At 43.1% G+C, this 26,657-nt stretch overlaps 1 protein-coding gene across 3 annotated transcripts in view; it reads right to left on the minus strand.

Annotated features, from left to right (window-relative positions):
* Positions 1–219: 219 nt before the first annotated feature.
* Positions 220–26,657, minus strand: part of LOC124045609 (zinc finger protein 704-like) — a 117,177-nt gene continuing 90,739 nt past the window's right edge. The window contains exons 4-9 of one of the 3 annotated variants that reach the window (XM_046365020.1): positions 20,717–20,961; positions 8,098–8,198; positions 6,819–7,104; positions 1,430–1,450; positions 650–777; positions 220–537 (exon numbers count right to left, since the gene is read on the minus strand). In XM_046365020.1, coding sequence (XP_046220976.1) covers positions 426–537; positions 650–777; positions 1,430–1,450; positions 6,819–7,104; positions 8,098–8,198; positions 20,717–20,961 — 893 coding nt within the window. In that variant the 3' untranslated portion in view covers positions 220–425. Of the gene's footprint in view, positions 538–649; positions 778–1,318; positions 1,451–6,818; positions 7,105–8,097; positions 8,199–20,716; positions 20,962–26,657 lie in introns of all 3 variants that reach the window. The other 2 variants (XM_046365019.1, XM_046365021.1) reach the window with 2 other exon arrangements.

The raw sequence follows: 26,657 nt of genomic DNA on the forward strand, positions 1-26,657 counted from the left end.
CTTCCATGATACTCGGACCAGCAAAGAACATGTTGAAAGTAGACAATACCAAAAAGGTTATCTGAAATCTTCAACCACTGCCCTACAGTGAAGGCATGCAAAATTAGAAAGTACAAAACCAAACTTTCATTCTGAATCACGTTTTGAATAATCATTTTTTGGATTACCTATGCTTCCAAAGCCATATACTTTTTTCACAATTATTATAGATTTTTTTCCTTTTTCATCCATGTGTTTTTGTGTTTCGTGTGTTTAGCTGTCTGAGGATTAAGAGAAGCAAGCAGAGAGACCCCTGCTGGTCAGGAGGAAGCAGTGCGTGCTCTAAGCAGCTTCATCAGGGAGAACACCCACTTCTCCCCAGTGGAAGACTCCACCTCAGTGAAGCTCTGACAGAGGAAGAGTCCATCCCAGTGATGTAGTGGGGTTCAATCATTGAATCGCTGACAGGCTTTTTTCCAACGGCAGGCTGTGCACCACATGTCCCTCTTCTCCATGCCGTATACCTTCCGGCACTTTTTAGCCTCTCCGCGGGGTTTCCTTGGCAATCAAAGATATGACAGACAGTTAGACTTTACACTACACTCCCATGAAGGTGATAAATCCACTCACAAAGGAAGGGTCCACAGACACACCCATACACTCAGAGTACCTGGTTCCTGGTGCTGGTTTGGGCAGGGGGGCTGTAGAGGGGGCTGTCTTGCTGATGGTAGTGTGTGTGTGAAGGGCAGGCTGTCTCTTCTCCCCGAAGCTCACCGTGCGGGTGTGAGTCAAAGGGCCCTGCAGGGGCAAGCACAGGTCAAAGGGCATTCTACCAATCAATCATAGCATAGCAGCAATCATTACGGCTTTCACCTAGTGCCCTGAGATTTTCCTGACCAGACAAAAATCTAGAGGACCTGATCCTAGTTCAGCCCTGAAGACACCAGGTCAAGATAGAAGACAAGAGGAACTGATCCTAGTTCAACCCTGAAGACAACATGTCTAGATAGAAGACAAGAGGAACTGATCCTAGTTCAGCCCTGAAGACAACATGCCTCGATAGAAGACAACCCTCCAGGGCTATGAGGTAGAGGCAGAGAGATGTAGAAGAAAGGAGGAGAAAACAGCTAGCCTGGCAGGAGTAGGGAATAAATACATTGACAAAAATAATAAATGGGTCTGGGGGAGCGAGGGAAAGGGAGTAGAGAGGTGAGAGATGGGGGAGAGAGATGGGGTGGGGAGAAGAGGGAGATATGAGAGGTAGAGGAGATGTGGGGAGTGATAAAAGAGAGAGAGAACATGTGGATAAAGAGAGAATGAGAGAAAGCAGCCTGCTCACCGGTAAGCCCTTAAAAATGACAGGAGACGACTGCCAGGACACACTGATCCCATCCCCATTCCCAATCCCATCATTCCCACCAACCTGCTCCGAACACACAGGAATACTCACAGGAGCAGTGGCCTGGAAAACCTAGCACCGCAACACAGTGAGAGACAGAGACAGAAACAGAGACAGAGAGACAGAGACAGAGAGAGAGAGAGAGAGAGAGAGGTAGAGAGAGAGAGAGAGGGAGAGAGAGAGAGGAGAGGTAGAAAAAGGTGGGGGAGAGAGAAGGGGTGAATGAGTGGAGGTAGAGGGAGGTTGATCGACAAAGAATGATCCAGAAAGAAAAGGGAGATAGATACTACACAGAGAGAAGATGGAGGTAAAGAGAGGAGACTAACTCATCTAAAGAAACCTAATCATCTGGGGTGCAGCATTAAGCCTGTGTACAGCTCAGTTTCATGGACATTAATGACACAGAAACAGACCAGGGGAACCAAAACATTATCGTTAGGAAGTAGATGACAGCTACATATCAGTCTCAGAGATGGCCAGTATTCTGAGTATTTTGTCATTTGTATTACACTGGGCTAAACTACAGTCGTGGCCAAAAGTTTTGCCTTATGGCAAGGTGCTCCATCATGCTGGAAAAGGCATTGTTCGTCACCAAACTGTTCCTGGATGGTTGGGAGAAGTTCATCTCAGAGGATGTGTTGGTACCATTCTTTATTCATGGCTGTCTTCTTAGGAACAATTTTGAGTGAGCCTACTCCCTTGGCCGAGAAGCAACCCAACATATGAATAGTCTCAGGATGCTTTACTGTTCGCATGACACAGGACTGACGGTATTGCTGACGGTATTGCTCACCTTGTCCTCTCTGGACAAGCTTTTTTCCGGATGCCCCATCAGAGAAAATGACTTTATCCCAGTCCTCAGCAGTCCAATCCCTGTACCTTTTGCAGAATATCAGTCTGTCCCTGATGTTTTTCCTAGAGAGAAGTGGCTTCTTTGCTGCCCTTCTTGACACCAGGCCATCCTCCAAAAGTCTTCTCCTCACTGTACGTACAGATGCACTCACACCTGCCTGCTGCCATTCCCGAGCAAGCTCTGTACTGGTGGTGGCCCGATCCCGCAGCTGAATTAACTTTATGGAGACGGTCCCGGTGCTTGCTGGACTTTCTTGAGCGCCCTGAAGCCTTCTTCACAACAATTGAACCGCTCTCCTTGAAGGTCTTGATGATCTGATAAATGGTTGATTTAGGTGCAATCTTACTGGCATATCCTTGCCTGTGAAGCCCTTTTTGTGCAAAGCAATGATGATGGCACCTGTTTCCTTGCAGGTAACCATGGTTGACAAAGGAAGAACAATGATTCCATGCAACACCTTCCTTTTGAAGCTTCCAGTCTGTTATTTGAACTTAACCAGCATGACAGAGTGATCTCCAGCCTTGTCCTTGTCAACACTCACAACTGTGTTAACGAGAGAATCACCGACATGTCAGCTGGTCCTTTTGTGGCAGGGCTGAAATGCAGTGGAATTTTTTGGGGGGATTCAGTTCATTTGCACGGCAAAGAGGGACTTTGCAATTCATTGCAATTCATCTGATCACTATTCATAACATTCTGGAGTATATGCAAATTGCCATCATACAAAGAGAGGCAGCAGACTTTGTGAAAATTAATTTGTGTCATTCTCAAAACTTTTGGCCATGACTGTACACGCCAATGTATTTTGTAACAAGATAATTCCTAAATCTGTAATTTGTATTTTCAAAATACTAAATATCTTTCTAGACCATTATGTATATATATATTTGAGATACTTCAAAGTAGCCACCCTTTTCCCTGATGACAGCTTTGCACACTCCTGGCATTTTGGAGGACCGCCACAGGAAAGGAAGACCCAGAGTTACCTCTGCTGCAGAGGATAAGTTCATTAGAGTTAACTGCACCTCAGATTGCAGCCCAAATAAATGCTTCACAGAGTTCAAGTAACAGACACATCTCAACATCAACTGTTCAGAGGAGACTGCGTGAATCAGGCCTTCATGGTCAAATTGCTGCAAAGAAACCACTACTAAAGGACACCAATAAGAAGAAGAGACTCGCTTGTGCCAAGAAACACGAGCAATGGACATTAGACCGGTGGAAATCTGTCCTTTGGTCTGAAGAGTCCAAATTTTTGATTTTTGGTTCCAACCGCCGTGTCTTTGTGACATGCAGAGTAGGTGAACGGATTATGTCCGCATGTGTGGTTCCCACCGTGAAGCATGGAGGAGGTGGTGTGATGGTGTGGGGGTGCTTTGCTGATGACACTGTCTGTGATTTATTTAGAACACTTCACCAGCATGCCTACTGCAGCATTCTTCAGCGATATGCCATCCCATCTGGTTTGCACTTAGTGGGACTATAATTTGTTTTTCAACAGGACAACGACCTAAAACACACCTCCATGCTGTGTAAGGGCTATTTGACCAAGAAGAAGAGTGATCAGATGGTTTGCGATGTGTTGGACAGGTAGAGTGAAGGAAAAGCAGCCATCACGTGCTCAGCATATGTGGGAACTCCTTCAAAACTGTTGGGAAAGCATTTCTCATGAAGCTGGTTGAGAAAATGCCAAGAGTGTGCAAACCTGTCAAAGGCAAAGGGTGGATACATTGAAGAATATAAAATATATTTAGACTTGTTTAACACTTTTTTGGTTACTACATGATTCCATATGTGTTATTTCATAGTTTTAATGTTTTCACTAATATTTTACAAATAGGCAATATTACTGTTGGTCCATCTTGAGATGCGGTAGCCAATATACATTTCCTCAAATGAATCTAAGGTAACTCAATAAATCAGTCATCAATTTTGAGGTTTTTGCTGCTCTTAGTCCCTAAATTTTACATCTAACTAAGAAGATGTTTGGTCCAGTATTCATCAAGTGAAAAAATGTGCATGAAAACGATACATCTCTTGTTGATTGACAACAAACACTTTATTGAAGAATCCCTACTGTTGACCAATCACCGACAAATGGGTTCAGACTTCGGCTACTGATGTAAAAACCCTTGCCGAAGTCCAAAACTAACAGAAACTTCACAAAATTGTGTCATAATATTTGCAAGTTGGGAAGCATGCAGATTATAATTGTATTTATTTATCCGTTATTTTACCAGGTAAGTTGACAGAGAACACATTCTCATTTGCAGCAACAACCTGGGGAATAGTTACAGGGGAGAGGATTGTAAACTGGGGATTATTAGGTGACCATGATGGTTTGAGGGCCAGATTGGGAATTTAGCCAGGACACCGGGGTTAACACCCCTACTCTTACGATAAATGCCATGGGATCTTTAATGACCTCAGAGAGTCAGGATAACCAGGTTAAGGTCCCATCCGAGAGACAGCACCCTACACAGGGCAGTGTCCCCAATCACTGCCCCGGGGCATTGAGATATTTTTTAGACGAGAGGAAAGAGTGCCTCCTACTGGCCCTCCAACACCACTTCCAGCTGCATCTGGTCTCCCATCCAAGGACTGACCAGGACCAACCCTGCTTAGCTTCAGAAGCAAGCCAGCAGTGGTATGCAGGGTGGTATGCTGCTGGCAAGCCTTTATAGTCAGTGCATTCAAATAAAGTAAATAAACAACAACATATCACAGTCATAGCAACTAAAACATTTCTGTAACCGTTACTGAGAATGTTGTTGCTGTTCAGGCCGGCTACTTGCAAACGTATTTCTGTATTTTAAAATACATGTATTTTGTCGTTTCTTTTCATACATTGATATTTATGGTATTTTGTAATTGTATGTTATGATTTTACCCATCCCTGGACAGTCTCTGGGTTACAAAAGGGTTATTCAGCTGTCCCCATAGGAGAACCCTTTCTGGTTCCAAAAGGAATCCTTGGTGCCAGGTAGAACCCATTTGGGTTTCATGTAGAACCCTCTGTGGAAAGGGTTCTAAACTCAGCAAAAAAAGAAATGTCCCTTTTTCAGGACCCTGTCTTTCAAAGATAATTCGTAAAAATCCAAATAACATCACAGATCTTCATTGTAAAGGGTTTAAACACTGTTTCCCATGCGTGTTCAATGAACCATAAACAATTAATGAACATGCACCTGAGGAAAGGTAGTTAAGACACTAACAGCTTACAGGAAGGCAATTAAGATCACAGATATGAAAACTTAGGACACTAAAGAGGCCTTTCTACTGACTTTGAAAAACACCAAAAGAAAGATGCCCAGGGTCCCTGCTCATCTGCGTAAACGTGCTTAGGCATGCTGCAAGGAGGCTGGAGGACAGCAGATGTGGCCAGGGCAATAAATTGCAATGTCCGTACTGTGAGATGCCTAAGACAGCGCTACAGGGAGACAGGATGGACAGCTGATTGTCCACGCAGTGGCAGACCACTTGTAACAGCACCTGCACAGGTTCGGTACTTCTGAACATCACACCTGCGGGACAGGTGCGGGATGGCAACAACAACTGCCCGAGTTACACCAGGAACGCACAATCCCTCCATCAGTGCTCAGACTGTCCTCAATAGGCTGAGAAAGGCTGGACTGAGGGCTTGTAGACCTGTTGTAAGGCAGGTCCTCACCAGACATCACCGGCAACAACGTCGCCTATGGGCACAAACCCACCATCGCTGGACCAGGCAAAAAGTGCTCTTCACTGACGAGTCGCGGTTTTGCCTTACAACGAGACGATTTGGAGGTGGAGGGTCTGTCATGGTCTGGGGCGGTGTGTCACAGCATCATCGAACTGAACTTGTTATCATTGCAGGCAATCTCAATGCTGTGCGTTACAGGGAAGACATCCTCCTCCCTCTTGTGGTACCCTTCCTGCAGGCTCATCCTGACATGACCCTCCAGCATGACAATGCCACCAGCTATTCTACTCGTTCTGTGCGTGATTTCCTGCAAGAAAGGAATGCATGTGTTCTGCCATGGCCAGTGAAGATCCCATTTAGCATGTCTGGGACCTGTTGGATTGGAGGGTGAGGGCTAGGGCCGTTCCCCCCAGAAATGTCAAGGAACTTGCATGTGCCTTGGTGGAAGAGTGGGGTAACATCTCACGCAAGAACTGGCAAATCTGGTGCAGTCCATGAGGAGGAGATGCACTGCAGTACTTAATGCAGCTGGTGGCCACACCAAATACTTAATGTTACTTTTGATTTTGACCCCCCCTTTGTTCAGGGACACATTATTCCGTTTCTGTTAGTCACATGTCTGTGGAACTTGTTCAGTTTATGTCTCAGTTGTTGAATCTTGTTATGTTCATACAAATATTTACACATGTTAAGGCAGTGAGAGGACATTTATTTTTTTGCTGAGTTTACATGGAACCAAAAAGAGTTCTAACTGGAACCAAATGGTTTCTACATGGAACCAAAAGGGTTCTCCTACATGGACAGCTGAAGAATCCTTTTACGGTCTAGATAGCACCGTTTATAGCTACAGAGAGTACCATAGCCACTGGAGAATAAGGTGTATGAACTTGCATGACTGTTCTTACCTGGTATGCGTGGTCAGTGCGAATATGGCAGAGCGTGGAGGGAGCTGATTGGCTGAGCAGGGTGGGGGCGTGGCCATGTGTCCCCCTCATGGCGATGTGGGAGGGCTCAGAACGAGGGAGACAGGTGGTGAGGGAGACAGGTGGGAAAACGGGGGGAGGGCCGGAGGTGGTGGGGGAGGTGGGCGTGAGGCTGGATAAGCCCTCTGATAGGCTGTCCATGTTGACCTCGATCTCCGAGTAGTAGAAGTCCTCCTCCCCGTCGCTGTAGTCCGAGTCGCAGTTCCGCCTGCATTGCAGGAGGGTGACATACGTGAAGTAGCTTATAATGAAAGCTTATAATGCCTTATAATCACATTCATTGCCCATCATATCAATATAGTCAATATACCACCTCATAATAGTCTACAACTGCATTAATAAGGTGTTATGAAAATGCTTATAAGGCATTATAATTCTTCATACCAAGCCACTACAAGCTTTATAATGAGGAGCTGAGTCTTCTCTAACCAGCAGAGGGCAGTGATACACAGGCCTCAGAGCAACTGAGCTTATGGACTTGATTGGTCAAAGCCTTTAATGACTGACAGAGAGTGCAGGATAGCAACAGGAGGCTATAAAAACACACCAGCGAAACCTCCTCATGTGTTGATATGCTTCCCTCCTCCACCCTGCTTCCCTTTGTAAGTGGATCCTAGACTAACAAACCTAATCATATTAAGAAGTCATAACAAACAGAGCCCATGGAGAGACAGAGCTTCCAATGTAGCACATACTCCACAATACTAGCTCCTCACTGGTAGTATATATTCTGACCAAACTTCAGCTAATAGAGTGAACTGTATTATATCTGTTATTTCGTAGGTTATTAGGATCCCCATTAGCTGTTGCGAAAGCAGCAGCTACTCTTCCTGTGGTCCACACAAAACATGAAACATGACATAATACAGAACATTAATAGACAACAACAGCTGAAGGACAGAACTACATCAATTTAGCTATGTAGCCGACATATTAATACATACACACAAACTATCTAGGTCAAATAGGGGAGAGGTGTTGCTTTATCTGTTTTTTAAAACCACGTTTGCTGTTTATTTGAGCAATATGAGATGGGAGTTCCATGCAATAATGGCTCTATAAAATAAATATCTGCTCTCTTATTGGTCCTCATGTGATCTGAGTGCAGTCATTGGTTACAACAATTACCCATTCAGCAATTGTGATTCCATATCTACAGCAGTTGACCTGTATCTGGCTCTGTGGTTGATTGGTGCCTTACCCCAGGTGGACGGTTCGGATGTGTCGCTGGATCCCTGAAGAGGTGCTGAGGACCTTTTCACAGTTCTTCCACAAGCACTTGAACATCACCTTCATGGAGTTCTGAAACACAACATTAGAGAAAACAGTGGAGTCAGTGCTATTGTAATGATCAGACCTGGGATCAAATACTATTTCAGGTATTTCAATTAGTTTTCAGTACATTTCAAAACAAGTATACAGATAACTTTTATTTGAAAAAACAAGTAGTTGAAAATCAGAATGCATTTGGAAATACACATGGAAATACACTCCCATGCATTTAACCCAGGTATTAAAAAGTGTATTTGAAATAAGTATTTAAAAATACATTCAAATACAATTTGGTCAACTATTTATTTTCTCTCACAAATAACCATTCAAATACTCAAATAAAAGTAGGCTACTAGTTTTGGCATGTCTTTTTGAAAATACTTAAATACACAGAAAAACATATTTAATTAAAGAAAGCCTCTACTAGTCGAAATGCGTTGCAGTTGTGCGTCCTGATGTACTATGCTGATTCTTCCCATATGTATTATTTTGTAAATATACTGAAAAAATATATAAACACAAAATGAAACAATTTCTGAGATATTGAATATAAGGAAATCAGTCAATTTCAATAAATAAATTAGGCCATAATCCATGGATTTCCCATGAAAGCAGGGGCCCAGCCAAGGGTGGGCCTTGGAGGGCATAGGCCCACACACTTGGGAAACAGGCCGACCCACAAGGGTGGGCCAATTAGAATGAGTTTTTCCTCACAAAAGGGTTTTATTACAGACAGAAATACTCCTCAGCCAAAATCTTTAAAATGATGTTGGAGGCGGCTTATGATAGAGAAATTAACATTCAATTATCTGGCAACAACTCAGGTGGACATTACTGCAGTCAGCATGCCAATTGCACGCTCCCTTCTGTGGCATTGTGTTGTGTGACAAAGCTGCACATTTTAGAGTGGCCTTTTATTGTCCCCAGCACAAGGTGCACCTGTGTAATTATCATGTTCATTAATCAGCTTCCTGATATACGACAACTGTCAGGTGGATGGATTATTTTGACAAAGGATAAAATGCTCACTAACATGGATGTAAAGACATTTTGCACAGCATTTGAGAGAAATAAGCTTTTTGAGCCTATGGAACATTTCTGGGATATTTTATTTCCGCTCAAGAAACATGGGACCAACACTTTACATGTTGCGCTTATATTTTTGTTCAGTGTACATTTTGTTAATAGGTCACAAAAGCGTATTGCAACATATTGGCCGCCTACTTCTTCTTTTGTTTTTGTTTTTGTTAAATAACAAATACTCAAATACACATTCATTTGAACCCAGGTCTGGTAGTGATTGAGGGGGAAAAACAAGATTGGGGCTTGAATCAACAACCCTGTGGTTACGGGGAGAGGGCACTACCACCTGTGACAAAACGGTTAAGATGCCCTAGCAGAAGCTGTGATCCACTCACACACTGGAAGGATACACAGAGAGTGAGGTAACAAAAACAAAAGAAAAGGAAAAAGACCATTGGACCAGTACACAGACTATAAGATAAGCAGAAAAAGACCATTGGACCAGTACACAGACTATAAGATAAGCAGAAAAAGACCATTGGACCAGTACACAGACTATAAGATAAGCAGAAAAAGACCATTGGACCAGTACACAGACTATAAGATAAGCAGAAAAAGACCATTGGACCAGTACACAGACTATAAGATAAGCAGAAAAAGACCATTGGACCAGTACACAGACTATAAGATAAGCAGAAAAAGACCATTGGACCAGTACACAGACTATAAGATAAGCAGAAAAAGACCATTGGACCAGTACACAGACTATAAGATAAGCAGAAAAAGACCATTGGACCAGTACACAGACTATAAGATAAGCAGAAAAAGACCATTGGACCAGTACACAGACTATAAGATAAGCAGAAAAAGACCATTGGATCAGTACACAGACTATAAGATAAGCAGAAAAAGACCATTGGATCAGTACACAGACTATAAGATAAGCAGAAAAAGACCATTGGACCAGTACACAGACTATAAGATCAGCAGAAAAAGACCATTGGACCAGTACACAGACTATAAGACAAGCAGAAAAAGACCATTGGACCAGTACACAGACTATAAGATAAGCAGAAAAAGACCATTGGACCAGTACACAGACTATAAGATAAGCAGAAAAAGACCATTGGACCAGTACACAGACTATAAGATAAGCAGAAAAAGACCATTGGACCAGTACACAGACTATAAGATAAGCAGAAAAAGACCATTGGACCAGTACACAGACTATAAGATCAGCAGAAAAAGACCATTGGACCAGTACACAGACTATAAGATAAGCAGAAAAAGACCATTGGACCAGTACACAGACTGTTAGACAAGCAGAAAAAGACCATTGGACCAGTACACAGACTGTTAGACAAGCAGAAAAAGACCATTGGACCAGTACACAGACTATAAGATAAGCAGAAAAAGACCATTGGACCAGTACACAGACTATAAGATAAGCAGAAAAAGACCATTGGACCAGTACACAGACTATAAGATAAGCAGAAAAAGACCATTGGACCAGTACACAGACTATAAGACAAGCAGAAAAAGACCATTGGATCAGTACACAGACTATAAGATAAGCAGAAAAAGACCATTGGATCAGTACACAGACTATAAGATAAGCAGAAAAAGACCATTGGACCAGTACACAGACTATAAGATAAGCAGAAAAAGACCATTGGACCAGTACACAGACTATAAGATAAGCAGAAAAAGACCATTGGACCAGTACACAGACTATAAGATAAGCAGAAAAAGACCATTGGACCAGTACACAGACTATAAGATAAGCAGAAAAAGACCATTGGATCAGTACACAGACTATAAGATAAGCAGAAAAAGACCATTGGATCAGTACACAGACTATAAGATAAGCAGAAAAAGACCATTGGACCAGTACACAGACTATAAGATCAGCAGAAAAAGACCATTGGACCAGTACACAGACTATAAGACAAGCAGAAAAAGACCATTGGACCAGTACACAGACTATAAGATAAGCAGAAAAAGACCATTGGACCAGTACACAGACTATAAGATAAGCAGAAAAAGACCATTGGACCAGTACACAGACTATAAGATAAGCAGAAAAAGACCATTGGACCAGTACACAGACTATAAGATAAGCAGAAAAAGACCATTGGACCAGTACACAGACTATAAGATCAGCAGAAAAAGACCATTGGACCAGTACACAGACTATAAGATAAGCAGAAAAAGACCATTGGACCAGTACACAGACTGTTAGACAAGCAGAAAAAGACCATTGGACCAGTACACAGACTGTTAGACAAGCAGAAAAAGACCATTGGACCAGTACACAGACTATAAGATAAGCAGAAAAAGACCATTGGACCAGTACACAGACTATAAGATAAGCAGAAAAAGACCATTGGACCAGTACACAGACTATAAGATAAGCAGAAAAAGACCATTGGACCAGTACACAGACTATAAGATAAGCAGAAAAAGACCATTGGACCAGTACACAGACTATAAGATAAGCAGGCCTGTGAAGATATAAATCAAAGAACAGGGTAGCAAGACAAAGACAGAGGTGAAATTCTACATCCCTGTCACTCTGTGTCTTTTTGTCTCACTCTCTCTCTATAGATCTCCCTCTAAAGAAGCATAATGTCATAATCCCTCAATATATATATTTTTTTTTTTTGGGGGGGGCAGTGCCCTTGGACAGTGACCCTGATTGAATGTGGTCATGATCTCTACTTTGGGATTTGACTGACACACACATACAGACGTTCAACCAACCTCTCAACAATAAAAGCAAGTATTTAGGAAGCTGTTAACATCTTCAAATCGGAAAAAGTCAGACCTCAAAATAAGTATTTTAAACCTATATCAATCCCTTCTTTCCTCACATGCAGACTAAGGACATAGACAGAGCTGTGTTTTTCAGACTCTTATTTTCCCAGGCAGCGTGCAGATCTCTGATGTTGGCAGGGGAGGGAGAAATGTGTTGGGACCTGCATCAGTAGTAATGAAAGGCAGTGGGCGTAGGCTCTCCACCTTTTAACAGCTTCCAGAAAGGGAGAGACAGAGAGTGAGTGAGTGAGTGAGTGAGTGAGTGAGTGAGTGAGTGAGTGAGTGAGTGAGTGAGTGAATGAATGAATGAGAAAGTGAGAGAGAGAGAGAGAGAGAGGGAGAGAGAGAGAGAGAGGGGTGGGAGAGAGAGAAACTAAAAGACAAACTATAGAACAGGCTTATCGGTGGCTGATCAAATTAACGCTTTAAACAGTATATTCTTATACAATCCACACAATGAATAACACACGACAGCTCTAAAGGAACTGGGAAACATAGGAATCATTTTCAGTGTTTCATAACAGAAAATCTGCAGCATCTCAACAAACATTGACATATCCCTTAATGCCAAAAGTGTTTTCCTTTCGTTGTAACACTGTTACAGCAACACTGTAGTGATTAACACATTCCCTAAGCCTTTTATAGTACATGACTCCTCTACATAGTCAGATACATGTAGGATCTACATTTGATCACCCTGTTGCAGGACAACTTTCCAGGAAATGTTAAGCTTGTAGTGTATTTTAGGTCTAAAAAGGCATCTGAAGTTGGCAATTTCCACTTTGAAATGTCAGACTTGATTTTCCCTGATGAAAAATGTAGCAACCCCTACAAAAATGTCCATTAATTATAATCCATGTAATAATTCACAGTTCCTGTTGCTGCAGGATTATTTTCCTGCTGTAGCAAACTGGCTCAAATGAAGACCCTACATCTGTAGTACACAACTCCACACAGTGAGATGGCCTGCAGCTACGGGACGACCGAGGCTGTTGTCTGCCAGTCAGGACTTAGCTAGGCAGCTTGTCATAGCCAACTACACTGAACCACCACAGTAAACTGCCTGTTAGGCTTACCCAGGGCAGGTTTATACACAAGGCATCCAAACTGTAATGATTTTTATCTACAACCAGCTATTCATTAACAACCACACATGCATGTCAGTGCAAGTCTCATTGAGATGGCCTCCCAAGTCCTTGTGTACAGTTGATGGAATTTTTACAGTTTGTCTAGCACTGTGAAATGTTCTGTCACATCTTTACAAGCGAGGCTGAAGAATAAACATCAAACATTAAAATAAGATGTTAAATTTAACGGATGACTTGACAGATGAGCACAATCCTTTGGTCCTGTAACTAGGGCTGTGGTGCCATGACATTTCATCAGACGGTGATTGTCAAGCAAATAACTGTTGGTCTCACGGTAATTGACAGTTAATTAACATGAACACATTTGGCATCTCCTGGTTTCCACACGTTTTAAAAGCTATTTTAAAAAGTATAATAAATCCATGTAATATAGCTTACACCTTCATAATAAATCCATTGTTTATTTTAGTCTAAAGAAGTAAGGTATGAAGAAAATGTAGTCTATTTCCGAAGAAAAGAATAGCATACTTATGTTAGGTCCTGATGTGACTATGTTAGGTCCTGATGTGACTATGTTAGGTCCTGATGTGACTATGTTAGGTCCTGATGTGACTATGTTAGGTCCTGATGTGACTATGTTAGGTCCTGATGTGACTATGTTAGGTCCTGATGTGACTATGTTAGGTCCTGATGTGGCTATGTTAGGTCCTGATGTGACTATGTTAGGTCCTGATGTGACTATGTTAGGTCCTGATGTGACTATGTTAGGTCCTGATGTGACTATGTTAGGTCCTGATGTGACTATGTTAGGTCCTGATGTGACTATGTTAGGTCCTGATGTGACTATGTTAGGTCCTGATGTGACTATGTTAGGTACTGATGTGACTATGTTAGGTCCTGATGTGGCTATGTTAGGTCCTGATGTGACTATGTTAGGTACTGATGTGACTATGTTAGGTCCTGATGTGGCTATGTTAGGTCCTGATGTGGCTATGTTAGGTCCTGATGTGACTATGTTAGGTCCTGATGTGACTATGTTAGGTCCTGATGTGACTATGTTAGGTCCTGATGTGGCTATGTTAGGTCCTGATGTGGCTATGTTAGGTCCTGATGTGGCTATGTTAGGTCCTGATGTGACTATGTTAGGTCCAGATGTGGCTATGTTAGGTCCTGATGTGACTATGTTAGGTCCTGATGTGACTATGTTAGGTCCTGATGTGACTATGTTAGGTACCGATGTGACTATGTTAGGTCCTGATGTGGCTATGTTAGGTCCTGATGTGGCTATGTTAGGTCCAGATGTGGCTATGTTAGGTCCTGATGTGGCTGTGGCTATGTTAGGTCCTGGTGTGGCTATGTTAGGTCCTGATGTGGCTATGTTAGGTCCAGATGTGGCTATGTTAGGTCCAGATGTGGCTATGTTAGGTCCAGATGTGGCTATGTTAGGTCCTGATGTGGCTGTGGCTATGTTAGGTCCTGATGTGGCTATTTTAGGTCTCGATGTGGCTAAGTTATGTCCGGAAGTGGCTATGACAAATGGCTGTGGGGCTACACTAGTTTATTAAGCAGACAAGATTTGCTTATAATTCCCACAGCCATGATTTACTTATAATTCCATGGCAATATTTTATAGTATTTTATAATATGAAAAATACTATTGAACAAAGCTGAAAAAAATTATAAATATTTTCTCCAAATGATTTGAGGGAGTGCACACATGCAGCTTTTCTGTGTTGAGCGGTTAACAAAGAAATAGGTTCTAAATGTTCTACAATGTTGGGCTATATGTTTTGATTTTTAATACATTGTAAGACTGCATGACGAGACTAATGATGATTTGAAAAGTCACTTGAAAGGCATGAGCTATGCTTAGGTTTTTTTGAGCAGACAGTACACACTACATCAGTCACTCATTCACAATTTGACAAGCACTTGATAATGCCTCAAATTGTATGGTGGTGTCCCCTTTGTGGCCGCAATGCCTTTTGCAGCCTTGAGTGCTGTGTTGTGCTCTTGGCCCTGAGTGTGCTGCGCAATCTAAAGCACCCCTCAGTCACATGGCTCTCCGTCACATGATCGGGTCTTTCTGACAGGCTACAAGTGAAGACAGACACATCGGGGACACAACTGTGCATGTCTTTATCCATTTCCAAGCTACATATTGAAGATATTGGAAGAACTGTCCATATTTACTTTTCATCAGCCAACAAGATGAGTAGGCCTAACAAACAGAAAAAGCACTAGCCTATGTCAATCTACTATCCCCCATAGTACAAAAGACAAGCTATTCTATTTTGTGCAAGTGAATTATAAGTGAAATACTCTGTCCGTAAACAATTGCTGGAAAAATTACTTGTTTCATGCACACAGTAGATGTTATGGCTTTACACCCCCCTGCTATAATGTTGATAAAGAGATACTTGTCTAACAGAAAAGGGGGGGGGGTTCTTTAATGGAAGCATATCAAATATAATTCAGTTAGAATTCCGGAGACCTTCTCCCTTACCTCACCTCGCTCATCAACTCATCCCTGACCGCTGGCTACGTCCCTTCCGTCTTCAAGAGAGCGAGAGTTGCACCCCTTCTGAAAAAACCTACACTCGATCCCTCCGATGTCAACAATTACAGACCAGTATCCCTTCTTTCTTTTCTCTCCAAAACTCTTGAACGTGCCGTCCTTGGCCAGCTCTCCCGCTATCTCTCTCTGAATGACCTTCTTGATCCAAATCAGTCAGGTTTCAAGACTAGTCATTCAACTGAGACTGCTCTCCTCTGTATCACGGAGGCGCTCCGCACTGCTAAAGCTAACTCTCTCTCCTCTGCTCTCATCCTTCTAGATCTATCGGCTGCCTTCGATACTGTGAACCATCAGATCCTCCTCTCCACCCTCTCCGAGTTGGGCATCTCCGGCGCGGCCCACGCTTGGATTGCGTCCTACCTGACAGGTCGCTCCTACCAGGTGGCGTGGCGAGAATCTGTCTCCTCACCACGCGCTCTCACCACTGGTGTCCCCCAGGGCTCTGTTCTAGGCCCTCTCCTATTCTCGCTATACACCAAGTCACTTGGCTCTGTCATAACCTCACATGGTCTCTCCTATCATTGCTATGCAGACGACACACAATTAATCTTCTCCTTTCCCCCTTCTGATGACCAGGTGGCGAATCGCATCTCTGCATGTCTGGCAGACATATCAGTGTGGATGACGGATCACCACCTCAAGCTGAACCTCGGCAAGACGGAGCTGCTCTTCCTCCCGGGGAAGGACTGCCCGTTCCATGATCTCGCCATCACGGTTGACAACTCCATTGTGTCCTCCTCCCAGAGCGCTAAGAACCTTGGCGTGATCCTGGACAACACCCTGTCGTTCTCAACCAACATCAAGGTGGTGGCCCGTTCCTGTAGGTTCATGCTCTACAACATCCGCAGAGTATGACCCTGCCTCACACAGGAAGCGGCGCAGGTCCTAATCCAGGCACTTGTCATCTCCCGTCTGGATTACTGCAACTCGCTGTTGGCTGGGCTCCCTGCCTGTGCCATTAAACCCCTTCAACTCATCCAGAACGCCGCAGCCCGTCTGGTGTTCAACCTTCCCAAGTTCTCTCACGTCACCCCGCTCCTCCGTTCTCTCCACTGGCTTCCAGTTGAAGCTCGCATCCGCTACAAGACCATGGTGCTTGCCTACGGAGCTGTGAGGGGAACGGCACCTCAGTACCTCCAGGCTCTGATCAGGCCCTACACCCAAACAAGGGCACTGCGTTCATCCACCTCTGGCCTGCTCGCCTCCCTACCACTGAGGAAGTACAGCTCCCGCTCAGCCCAGTCAAAACTGTTCGCTGCTCTGGCCCCCCCAATGGTGGAACAAACTCCCTCACGACGCCAGGACAGCGGAGTCAATCACCACCTTCCGGAGACACCTGAAACCCCACCTCTTTAAGGAATACCTAGGATAGGATAAGTAATCCCTCTCACCCCCCCCCCCCCTTTAAGATTTAGATGCACTATTGTAAAGTGACTGTTCCACTGGATGTCATAAGGTGAATGCACCAATTTGTAAGTCGCTCTGGATAAGAGCGTCTGCTAAATGACTTAAATGTAATGTAAATGTTAGAATCAGGAATTCCCCAGGATAGCTGTTTAGGCCCCTTGCTTTTACAATTTTTACTAAAGACATGCCACTGACTTTGAGTAAAGTCAGTGTGTCTATGTATGAGGATGACTCAACACTGTACACGTCAGCTACTACACCGATTGAAATGACTGCAACACTCAACAAAGAGCTGCAGTTAGTTTCAGAGTGTGTGGCAAGGAATATGCCCTAAATATTTCTAAAACTAAAAGCATTGTATTTGGAACAAAACACACACTAAACCTCAACTAAATCTTGTAATAAACAATGTGGAAATTGAGCAAGTTGACAAAACTGCTTGGAGTAACACTAGATTGTAAACTGTCATGGTCAAAACATATTGATGCAGTAGTAGCTAAGATGGGGAGGAGTCTGTCAATAATAAAGTGATGCACTGCCTTCTTAACAACAGTATCAACAAGGCAGGTCCTAAAGGCCCTAGTTTTGTCGCACCTTGACTACTGTTCAGTCATGTGGTCAGGTGCCACAAAAAAAGGACTTAGGAAAATTGCAATTGACTCAGAACAGGGCAGCCCCGCTGGCCCTTGGATGTACACAGAGAGCTAATATTAATAATATGCATGTCAATCTCTCCTGGCTGAAAGTGGAGGAGAGATTGACTTCATCACTACTTTTATTTATGTTGAATGCACCGAGCTGTCTGTCTAAACTACTGGCACACAGCTCACACACCCATGCATATCCCACAAGACATGCCACAAGAGGTCTCTTCACAGTCCCCAAGTCCAGAACAGACTATGGGAGGCACACAAAGTACAACATAGAGCCATGACTACATGGAACTCTATTCCACATCAAGTAACTCATGCCAGCAGTAAAATTTGATTTAAAAAACACCTTATGGAACAGCGGGGACTGAAGCAATACAAACATTTCAACAGACACAGGCATACACACACACACACCATAACATACACACTATACATACATATGGATTTAGTACTGTAGATATGTGGTAGTGGTGGAGTAGGGGCCTGAGGGCACACAGTGTGTTGTGAAATCTGTGAATGTATTGTAATGTTTTTAAAGTGGTATAGACTGCCTTAATTTTGCTGGGCCTCAGGAAGAGTAGCTGTTGCTTTGGCAGCATCTTAGTCCTGTATTGAAACTTTGCCTGTTTGATGGTTTCTTATAAGCGTCCGGATTAGTGTCCAGCTCCTTGTAAGCGGCAGCTATAGCTTTTAGCTTGGTGAGGATGTTTTCTGTAATTCATGGCTTCTGGTTGGGATATGTATGTACGGTCCCTATGGGGACGACGTTGTCGATGCACTTATTGATGAAGGTGGTATACTCCTCAATGCCATTGGATGAATCACGGAACATATTCCTGTCTGTGCTAGTAAAACAGTACTGTAGCGTAGCATCCACATCATCTGACCACTTCCGTATTGAGCGAGTCACTGGTACTTCCTGCTTTAGTTTTTGCTTATGAGCAGCATTCAGGAGAATAGAATTATGGTCAGATTTGCAAATGGAGGACGAGGGAGAGCTTTTTATGCGTCTCTGTGTGTGGAGTAAAGGTGGTCTAGAGTTTTTTTTCATCTGGTTGCACATGTGACATGCTGGTAAAAATTAGGTAAAAAGGATTTAAGTTTCCCTGCATTAACGTCCCCGGCCACTAGGAGCGCCGCTTCTGGATGAGCATTTACTTGTTTGCTTATGGCCTTATATAGCTCGTTGAATGCGGTCATAGTGCCAGCGTTGGTTTCTGGTGGTAAATAAAAACGCCTGTGAAAAATATAGATGGAAACTCTCTTGGTAGATAGTGTGGTCTACAGCTTATCATGAGGAACTCTACCTCAGGCAAGCAATACCTTGAGACTTGCTGAACCCCTCCGGTCTCCACTCCTATATATGAGCCTCTCCAGTCTTCACTCCTATAACTGTATCTGAGCCCCTCCATTCTCTACTCCTATATATGAGCCCCTCCAGTCTCCACTCCTATATATGACCCCCTCCAGTCTCCACTCCTATCTCTGAGCCCCCTCAATCTCCACACCCATATATGAGCTCCTCCAATCTCCACACCTATATGAGCCCCTCCAATCTATGAGCCCCATCCAGTCTCCACACCTATATGAGCCCCTCCAATCTATGAGCCCCATCCAGTCTCCACACCTATATGAGCCCCTCCAATCTATGAGCCCCATCCAGTCTCCACACTTATATGAGCCCCTCCAGTCTCCACTCCTATATATGAGCTCCTCCAGTTTCCACTCCGATATCTGTCAGAGTGGAGTAATGAGAATCTTCTCCCTCTCTCAGCTACCTACAGCTGAAGCCTCATATTCTCTCCTTTTAGTCCTTCCCTACCTCCCTCCTTCTTTCCAAAACTCTTCTTATTTCCCCCCTTCTCTCTTCCCCCGTCCCAAATACCTTTTTACACCCACTCCTTCCTTTCTAAACTCTCTTTTTACACCCACTCCTTCCTTTCTAACTCTCTTTTTACACCCACTCCTTACTTTCTAAACTCTCTTTTTACACCCACTCCTTCCTTTCTAAACTCTCCTTTTACACCCACTCCTTCCTTTCTAAACTCTCCTTTTACACCCACTCCTTCCTTTCTAAACTCTCTTTTTACACCCACTCCTTCCTTTCTAACTCTCTTTTTACACCCACTCCTTCCTTTCTAAACTCTCTTTTTACACCCACTCCTTCCTTTCTAAACTATCTTTTTACACCCACTCCTTCCTTTCTAAACTCTCTTTTTACACCCACTCCTTACTTTCTAAACTCTCTTTTTACACCCACTCCTTCCTTTCTAAACTCTCTTTTTACACCCACTCCTTCCTTTCTAAACTCCCTTTTTACACACACTCCTTCCTTACTAAACTCTCTTTTTACACCCACTCCTTCCTTTCTAAACTCCCTTTTTACACCCACTCCTTCCTTTCTAAACTCTCTTTTTACACCCACTCCTTCCTTTCTAAACTCTCTTTTTACACCCACTCCTTACTTTCTAAACTCTCTTTTTACAACCGCTCCTTCCTTTCTAAACTCTCTCTCACCTCCTCCCCTTTCCCCCTTCTAACTCCCCCCTTCCTCTGGGAGGTGGGTGAGGGTGCTAATGGCTCTTCTTGATATTGAAACCACATTTACGTCATGGACTGTTTCCACCGCATGAAAAGACAAGGGAAGAAAATGGAGAGCAAGAGGGAAAGAGAGAGTGAGAACACACTCCATCACGCTCAGAGGCGTTAAGATTGACAGGCCTTATCTCAGGGCTTGTGTCACAGGATCCTAACGTTGGTTTCAGAGGCCCCAGACACTACTCTGAGTTAGAAATACTACACACCAGGGCAAGGGTTCCTAAATCTATGGGAGCAACTGTTGGCCAATGGCCAATTTCTACTGAGTCGCAGCTTAGGTTTGGCTGTGGCTACTTGGAGATCAGGAGATGAGTATGGAAAGATATTCAGAAGCATTGAGATGAACCCTCATTACAACCCCCGACCCCTGACCCCGAATTGTACCTTTCGCTTCCGGGGTATGGGGTCCACAAACGGAAAGTGACTGCTCTCTGTGACGTCCTCGATGACGTCATCACCCTGGGAGGGGAGCAGGAAGCTCTTGCTGGCATCGTTGGAGAGGGGTGGGGATGGTGTGGAGGGCACTGATTGGTCGCTGGTGTCCCAGCTCCAGTTGCCACTGGTGGAGCTGCTGTAGCTGGTCGACAGCGCCTCCTTCCACCCCCTGCTAGCCGACTCCGGAACTGCAGCTGGAGACAGCGAAGGGCCGGTCATTACCATGCTATCATAGCCAAGGAGGAAGCCAATCTGAGAATTTAGCTTTAATTCACTTATTACTCTAAAAACCTTGTCACAAAATGTGTTTTGCATTGCCTTGTGGTGAAACATAATGACAAATAAGAGGTAGAGCCTCCTAGCAGGATGAGGTGTGTGTTGGGGATTTTATTAACTCATATGAATCAATGACTGACTGGTCCATGGACGCCAGTGTAGATGAGAAGGATCCTACAGAGAATAGAGTCATAGGAGTGTTGTCTTAGGGAAGATTAACATCTTATCCCTCAAAGACATTGAGAGTTAAGCACAACAGCACAACAATGAAACCAGGGGAAAGAAAATAAGATATTGGAGGGAAAACAGGTACAGTTGAATCATGTACTGTATGAAAAGAGTTTGATGACATTTCTGATGTATCATGAAAATGTAATACAGCTTTGCCCTTTCTCCCCACATACAGCACAGTATACCCTCCCAGCACCTAATACAGTGCATTCGGAAAGTGTTCAGACCCCTTCACCTTTTCCACATTCCACAACCTTACTCAAAAATGTATTAAATTGCCCCCCCCCCCTCATCAATCTACAAACAATGCCCCATAATGACAAAGCAAAAACTGTTTTTGACATTTTTCAAATGTATTACAAATAAAAACTGTAATATTACATTTAAACAAGAATTCAGACCCTTTACTCAGTACTTTGTTGAAGTACCCCAGTCTAACATCCTGAGCGCTCTGGTGCAGATTTTCATCAACGATCTCTGTACTTTGCTCTGTTCATCTTTCTCTCAAACCCGACAAGTCTCCCAGTCCCTGCAGCTGAAAAACATCCCAACAGCATGATGCTGCCACCACCATGTTTCACCGTAGGGAAGGTGCCAGGTTTCCTCCAGACGTGACACTTGGTATTCAGGAAAAATACTTCGATCTTGGTTTCATCAGACCAGACAATCTTGGTATGAGAGTCCTGTAGGTGCCTTTTGGCAAAATCCAAGTGGGCTGTCATGTGCCTTTTACTGAGGAGTGGCAACCGTCTGGCCACTCCACCATAAAGGCCGGATTGGTGGAGTGCTGTAGAGATGTTATTCTAGAAGGTTCTCCCATCTCCACAGAGGAACTCTGGAGCATCGGGTTCTTGGTCACCTCCCTGACCAAGGCACTTCTCCCCCGATTGCTCAGTTTGTCTGGGCGGCCAGCTCTAGGAAGAGTGTTGGTGGTTCCAAACTTCTTGCATTCAAGAATGGCGGAGGCCACTGTGTCCTTGGGGACCTTCAATGCTACAGAAATTGTTTGGTACCCTTCCCCAGATCTTTGCCTCGACACAATCCTGTCTCGGAGCTCTATGGACATTTCCTTTGACCTCATGGCTTGGTTTTTATCTCTGACATGCACTGTCAACTGTGGGACCTTGTATAGACAGGTGTGTGCCTTTCCAAATCATGTCCAATCAATTGAATTTACTACAGGTGGTCTCCAATCAAGTTGTAGAAACATCTCAAGGGTGATCAATGGAAACAGGATGCACCTGATCTAAATTTCAAGTCTCATAGCAAAGGGTCTGAATACTTACAGGACCAGTCAAAAGTTTGGACACACCTTCTCATTCAAGGGTTTTTCTTTATTTTTACTATTTTCTACATTGTAAAATAATAGGGAAGACATCACCACTATGAAATAATACATGGAATCATGTAGTAACCAAAAACATGTTAAACAAATCAAAATGTATTTTATATTTGAGATTCTTCAAAGTAGCCACCCATTGCCTTGATGACAGCTTTGCACACTCTTGGCATTCTCTCAACCAGCTGGAATGCATTAAAAGTACATTTGTGGATTTCTTTCCTTCTTAATGCATTTGAGCCAATCAGTTGTGTGTGACAAGGTAGGGGTGGTATACGCAAGATAGCTATTATGGCAAGAACAGCTCAAATAAGAAAAGAAAAACAACAGTCCATCATTACTTTAAGACATGAAGGTCAGTCACCGCGGAAAAAAACATCAAGCGCTGTGGTGAAATTAGCTCTCTTGAGGAACGACACAGGAAAGGAAGACCCAGAGTTACCTCTGCTGCAGAGGATAAGTTCATTAGAGTTAACAGCACCTCAGATTGCAGTCCAAATAAATGTTTCACAGAGTTCAAATAACAGACACATCTCAACATCAAGTGTTCAGAGGAGACTGCATGAATCAGGCATTCGTGGTCAAATTGCTACAAAGAAACCCCTACTGAAGGATGTCCAAATTTGAGATTTTTGGTTCCAACGTCTGTGTCTTTGTGAGATGCAGAGTAGGTGAACGGATGATCTCCGCATGTGTGGTTCCCACTGTGAAGCATGGAGGAGGAGGTGTGATGGTGGGGGGGTGCTTTGCTGGTGACATCCTCTGGGATTTATTTAGAATTCAAGGCACACTTAACCAGTATGGCTACAGAAGCATTTTGCAGCAATACGCCATCCCATCTGGTTTGCGCTTAGTAGAGTTGCAAAGGGTCGGAAACGTTCCAGGAAATTTCTGGAAATTTTCTGTGGAAAGTTAAGCCCTGGAATTTGGGGAATTTTGCTTAAATACATTTAAAAAAAGATAGCTTATAACAGTGATTTTTTTTTGTGGGATACACATAAGGAAATTCTAGGTCTTGTGGCATATTTTGGTTAAACTTTCCCCAATTCAATGGAATTGCAACCCTCTGCATGCACAGTGCATTCTTCCATCACATGTACAGTGCACTATTCCATCACATGCACAGCTGATTCTCAAGATCTTGCACACTAATGAGATGCTATTGAGCCCACACTACTACACTATCCGAGCCAAGGAATACATACTTTCAGGTAAGTTTTTATCATAATACTGGGTGGAGTGAATATATTTTATGTGACATACATAATTTTTTTGTTAACTAGTAAATCGTAACAATTTCTGCTAGTTAGTTTTTGCTACCATGTGTGTTTTAGCTTGCTTGAGCCTGCGAACTGAGGAGTGTTAATTCACCTGCTTCCATACATGTTTCATTTTAAAACATGTATCTTACAAAGGAGTTGTTTAATCTAACTGCTTATCTATTTATCTGTACATGGAAATATCCCCATTAATTCCCACTGAAAGTTTCCACCTCTGAATATTCCCCAAAATGTGCAACCCTAGCACTTAGTGGGACTATGATTTGTTTTTGAACAGGACAACGACCTAAAACACACCTCCAGGCTGTGTAAGGGCTATTTGAGCAAGGAGAGGGATAGAGTGCTGCATCAGATGACCTGGCCTCCACAATCACCAATTGATATGGTTTGGGATGAGTTGGACCGCAGAGTGAAAGAAAAGAAGCCAACAGGTGCTCAGCATATGTGGGAACTCCTTCAAGACTGTTGGAAAATCATTCCTCATGAAGCTGGTTGAGAGAATGCCAAGAGTGTGCAAAGCTGTAATCAAGGCAATGGGTGGCTACTTTGAAGAATCTAAAATCTAAAATAAATGTAGTTTTCTTTAACACTTTTTTGGTGACTATATGATTCCATATGTGTTATTCATAGTTTTGAAGTCTTCACTATTATTCTACAATGTAGAAAATAGTAAAAATAAAGAAAACCCCTTGAATGAGTAGGTGTGTCCAGACTTTTGACTGGTACTGTATCTAAACAAGGTATTTCTGTTTTTAATTTGTTATATTTGTGTTTTACATTTGCAAAAAAATCCAAAAACCTGCTTTCGCTTTGTCATTATGGGGTATTGTGTGTAGATTAATGAGATGTTTAAAAAACTTTTTTTTAGAATAAAGCTGTAACGTAACAAAATGTTGAAAAAGTCAAAGGGTCTGAATACTTTCCGAATTCACTGTATGTTGTGGATTAACCCACTTGAATCAATAACATAACTAAACTGTGGAGATGGGGACAAGAGTGGTTAAATACAGTATATTTACAGTATACTGTAGATTTAGGGAAGGGGGAAGAAAAACCCCAAAATGTTAATGTATAGGTTTTAACCACAATGGATCCCGGCCAGGCTTACATAGGGAGTCGTTTTCCAAAGGCACACTGACCCAGCTACACGTGACCCTAGTGTGTGTTTCAACACAGTGGCTAGGTACCAGCCCTCATCTCCTCACCTCAGAGTGATCAGAACATCTAATGAACAATAGGGGGAAATGGATGTGGATTTAGAGGTACAGTAGGTTTGTAGGGTTGCCAGCCCTCCTGGTTTGGCCTGGGGTCTCCTGGAAACAGCCTTATTCCTTCTGGCGAGCAGTACAGCTGTTAATGCCTAAATGAAATCAATATATTAAGTGTGAGCAAGGTCTTTTATAATCTGTATAACCCAGTCATCTGGTTCTGAGTTGACAAGCCCTAGTATAGAGGTCATTTTTAGTCATTTATCAATAGAGGGTGATGACAAAAAATGTGGGAATTTCTGGTAAAACCGATAAACAAGTGTCCTCTCCCCTCTCTTATCCCTCTATCCCTCTCGTTTTCTCTATAAAACAAAGAGCAGTCAGCTTAATGGCACACCCAAGTGTCCTCTCCCCTCTCTTATCCCTCTATCCCTCTCGTTTTCTCTATAAAACAAAGAGCAGTCAGCTTAATGGCACACCCAAGTGTCCTCTCCCCTCTCTTATCCCTCTATCCCTCTCGTTTCTATAAAACAAAGAGCAGTCAGCTTAATGGCACACCCAAGTGTCCTCTCCCCTCTCTTATCCCTCTATCCCTCTCGTTTTCTCTATAAAACAAAGAGCAGTCAGCTTAATGGCACACCCAAGTGTCCTCTCCCCTCTCTTATCCCTCTATCCCTCTCGTTTTCTCTATAAAACAAAGAGCAGTCAGCTTAATGGCACACCCAAGTGTCCTCTCCCCTCTCTTATCCCTCTATCCCTCTCGTTTTCTCTATAAAACAAAGAGCAGTCAGCTTAATGGCACACCCAAGTGTCCTCTCCCTCTCTTATCCCTCTATCCCTCTTATCCTCTATTTCTCTATAAAACAAAGAGCAGTCAGCTTAATGGCACACCCAAGTGTCCTCTCCCCTCTCTTATCCCTCTATCCCTCTCGTTTTCTCTATAAAACAAAGAGCAGTCAGCTTAATGGCACACCCTGGAGTTGCCGTGTTCCCTGATTAAAAATAAAAACTTATTAAAAATAGCATAAAGTGGGGTGGTAAAAAAACAACAGCAAAAGAAAATCAACTCAGAAACTATTTTATTTTATTTTTTTCATTAGTTCACTGTTGCTGTTGTCAGAAGTCAAGTTTATAAGATATTGGGTTTTCAAGAAGCCAAGTGTCATGCTGCAAAATGCTATCCAATATCTTGAAAACTTGACTGCTTTTGAGACTAAATCAACAGTGGACAAATGAAGAGATCGTGGACTTACCAAAAGATAGATTTTGAGTGGATATTCCCTTTAAGACTAAATATAGAGGGACAATTCTGACACATGGGCCCATTTCACCAGTCCCAACAAGGAAAAAGCCCTTTTAGGTTTAGGGTTACAATTAAAGTTACAATAAGGGTTAGGTTTAGGGTTAGGGATTTGGGGTTAAGTTCGGGTTAAGGTTAGGGTTAGGTTTAAGGGTTAGGAAAAATAAGATTTTGAACAGGAATCAATTGTTTGCTCCCCACAAGGATAACAAAACTAAGATATGTGTGCGTGTGCGTGTGCGTGTGCGCGTGCGTG

Source organism: Oncorhynchus gorbuscha, linkage group LG10, assembly GCF_021184085.1.
Source record: "Oncorhynchus gorbuscha isolate QuinsamMale2020 ecotype Even-year linkage group LG10, OgorEven_v1.0, whole genome shotgun sequence".
Lineage (NCBI taxonomy): Eukaryota > Metazoa > Chordata > Actinopteri > Salmoniformes > Salmonidae > Oncorhynchus > Oncorhynchus gorbuscha.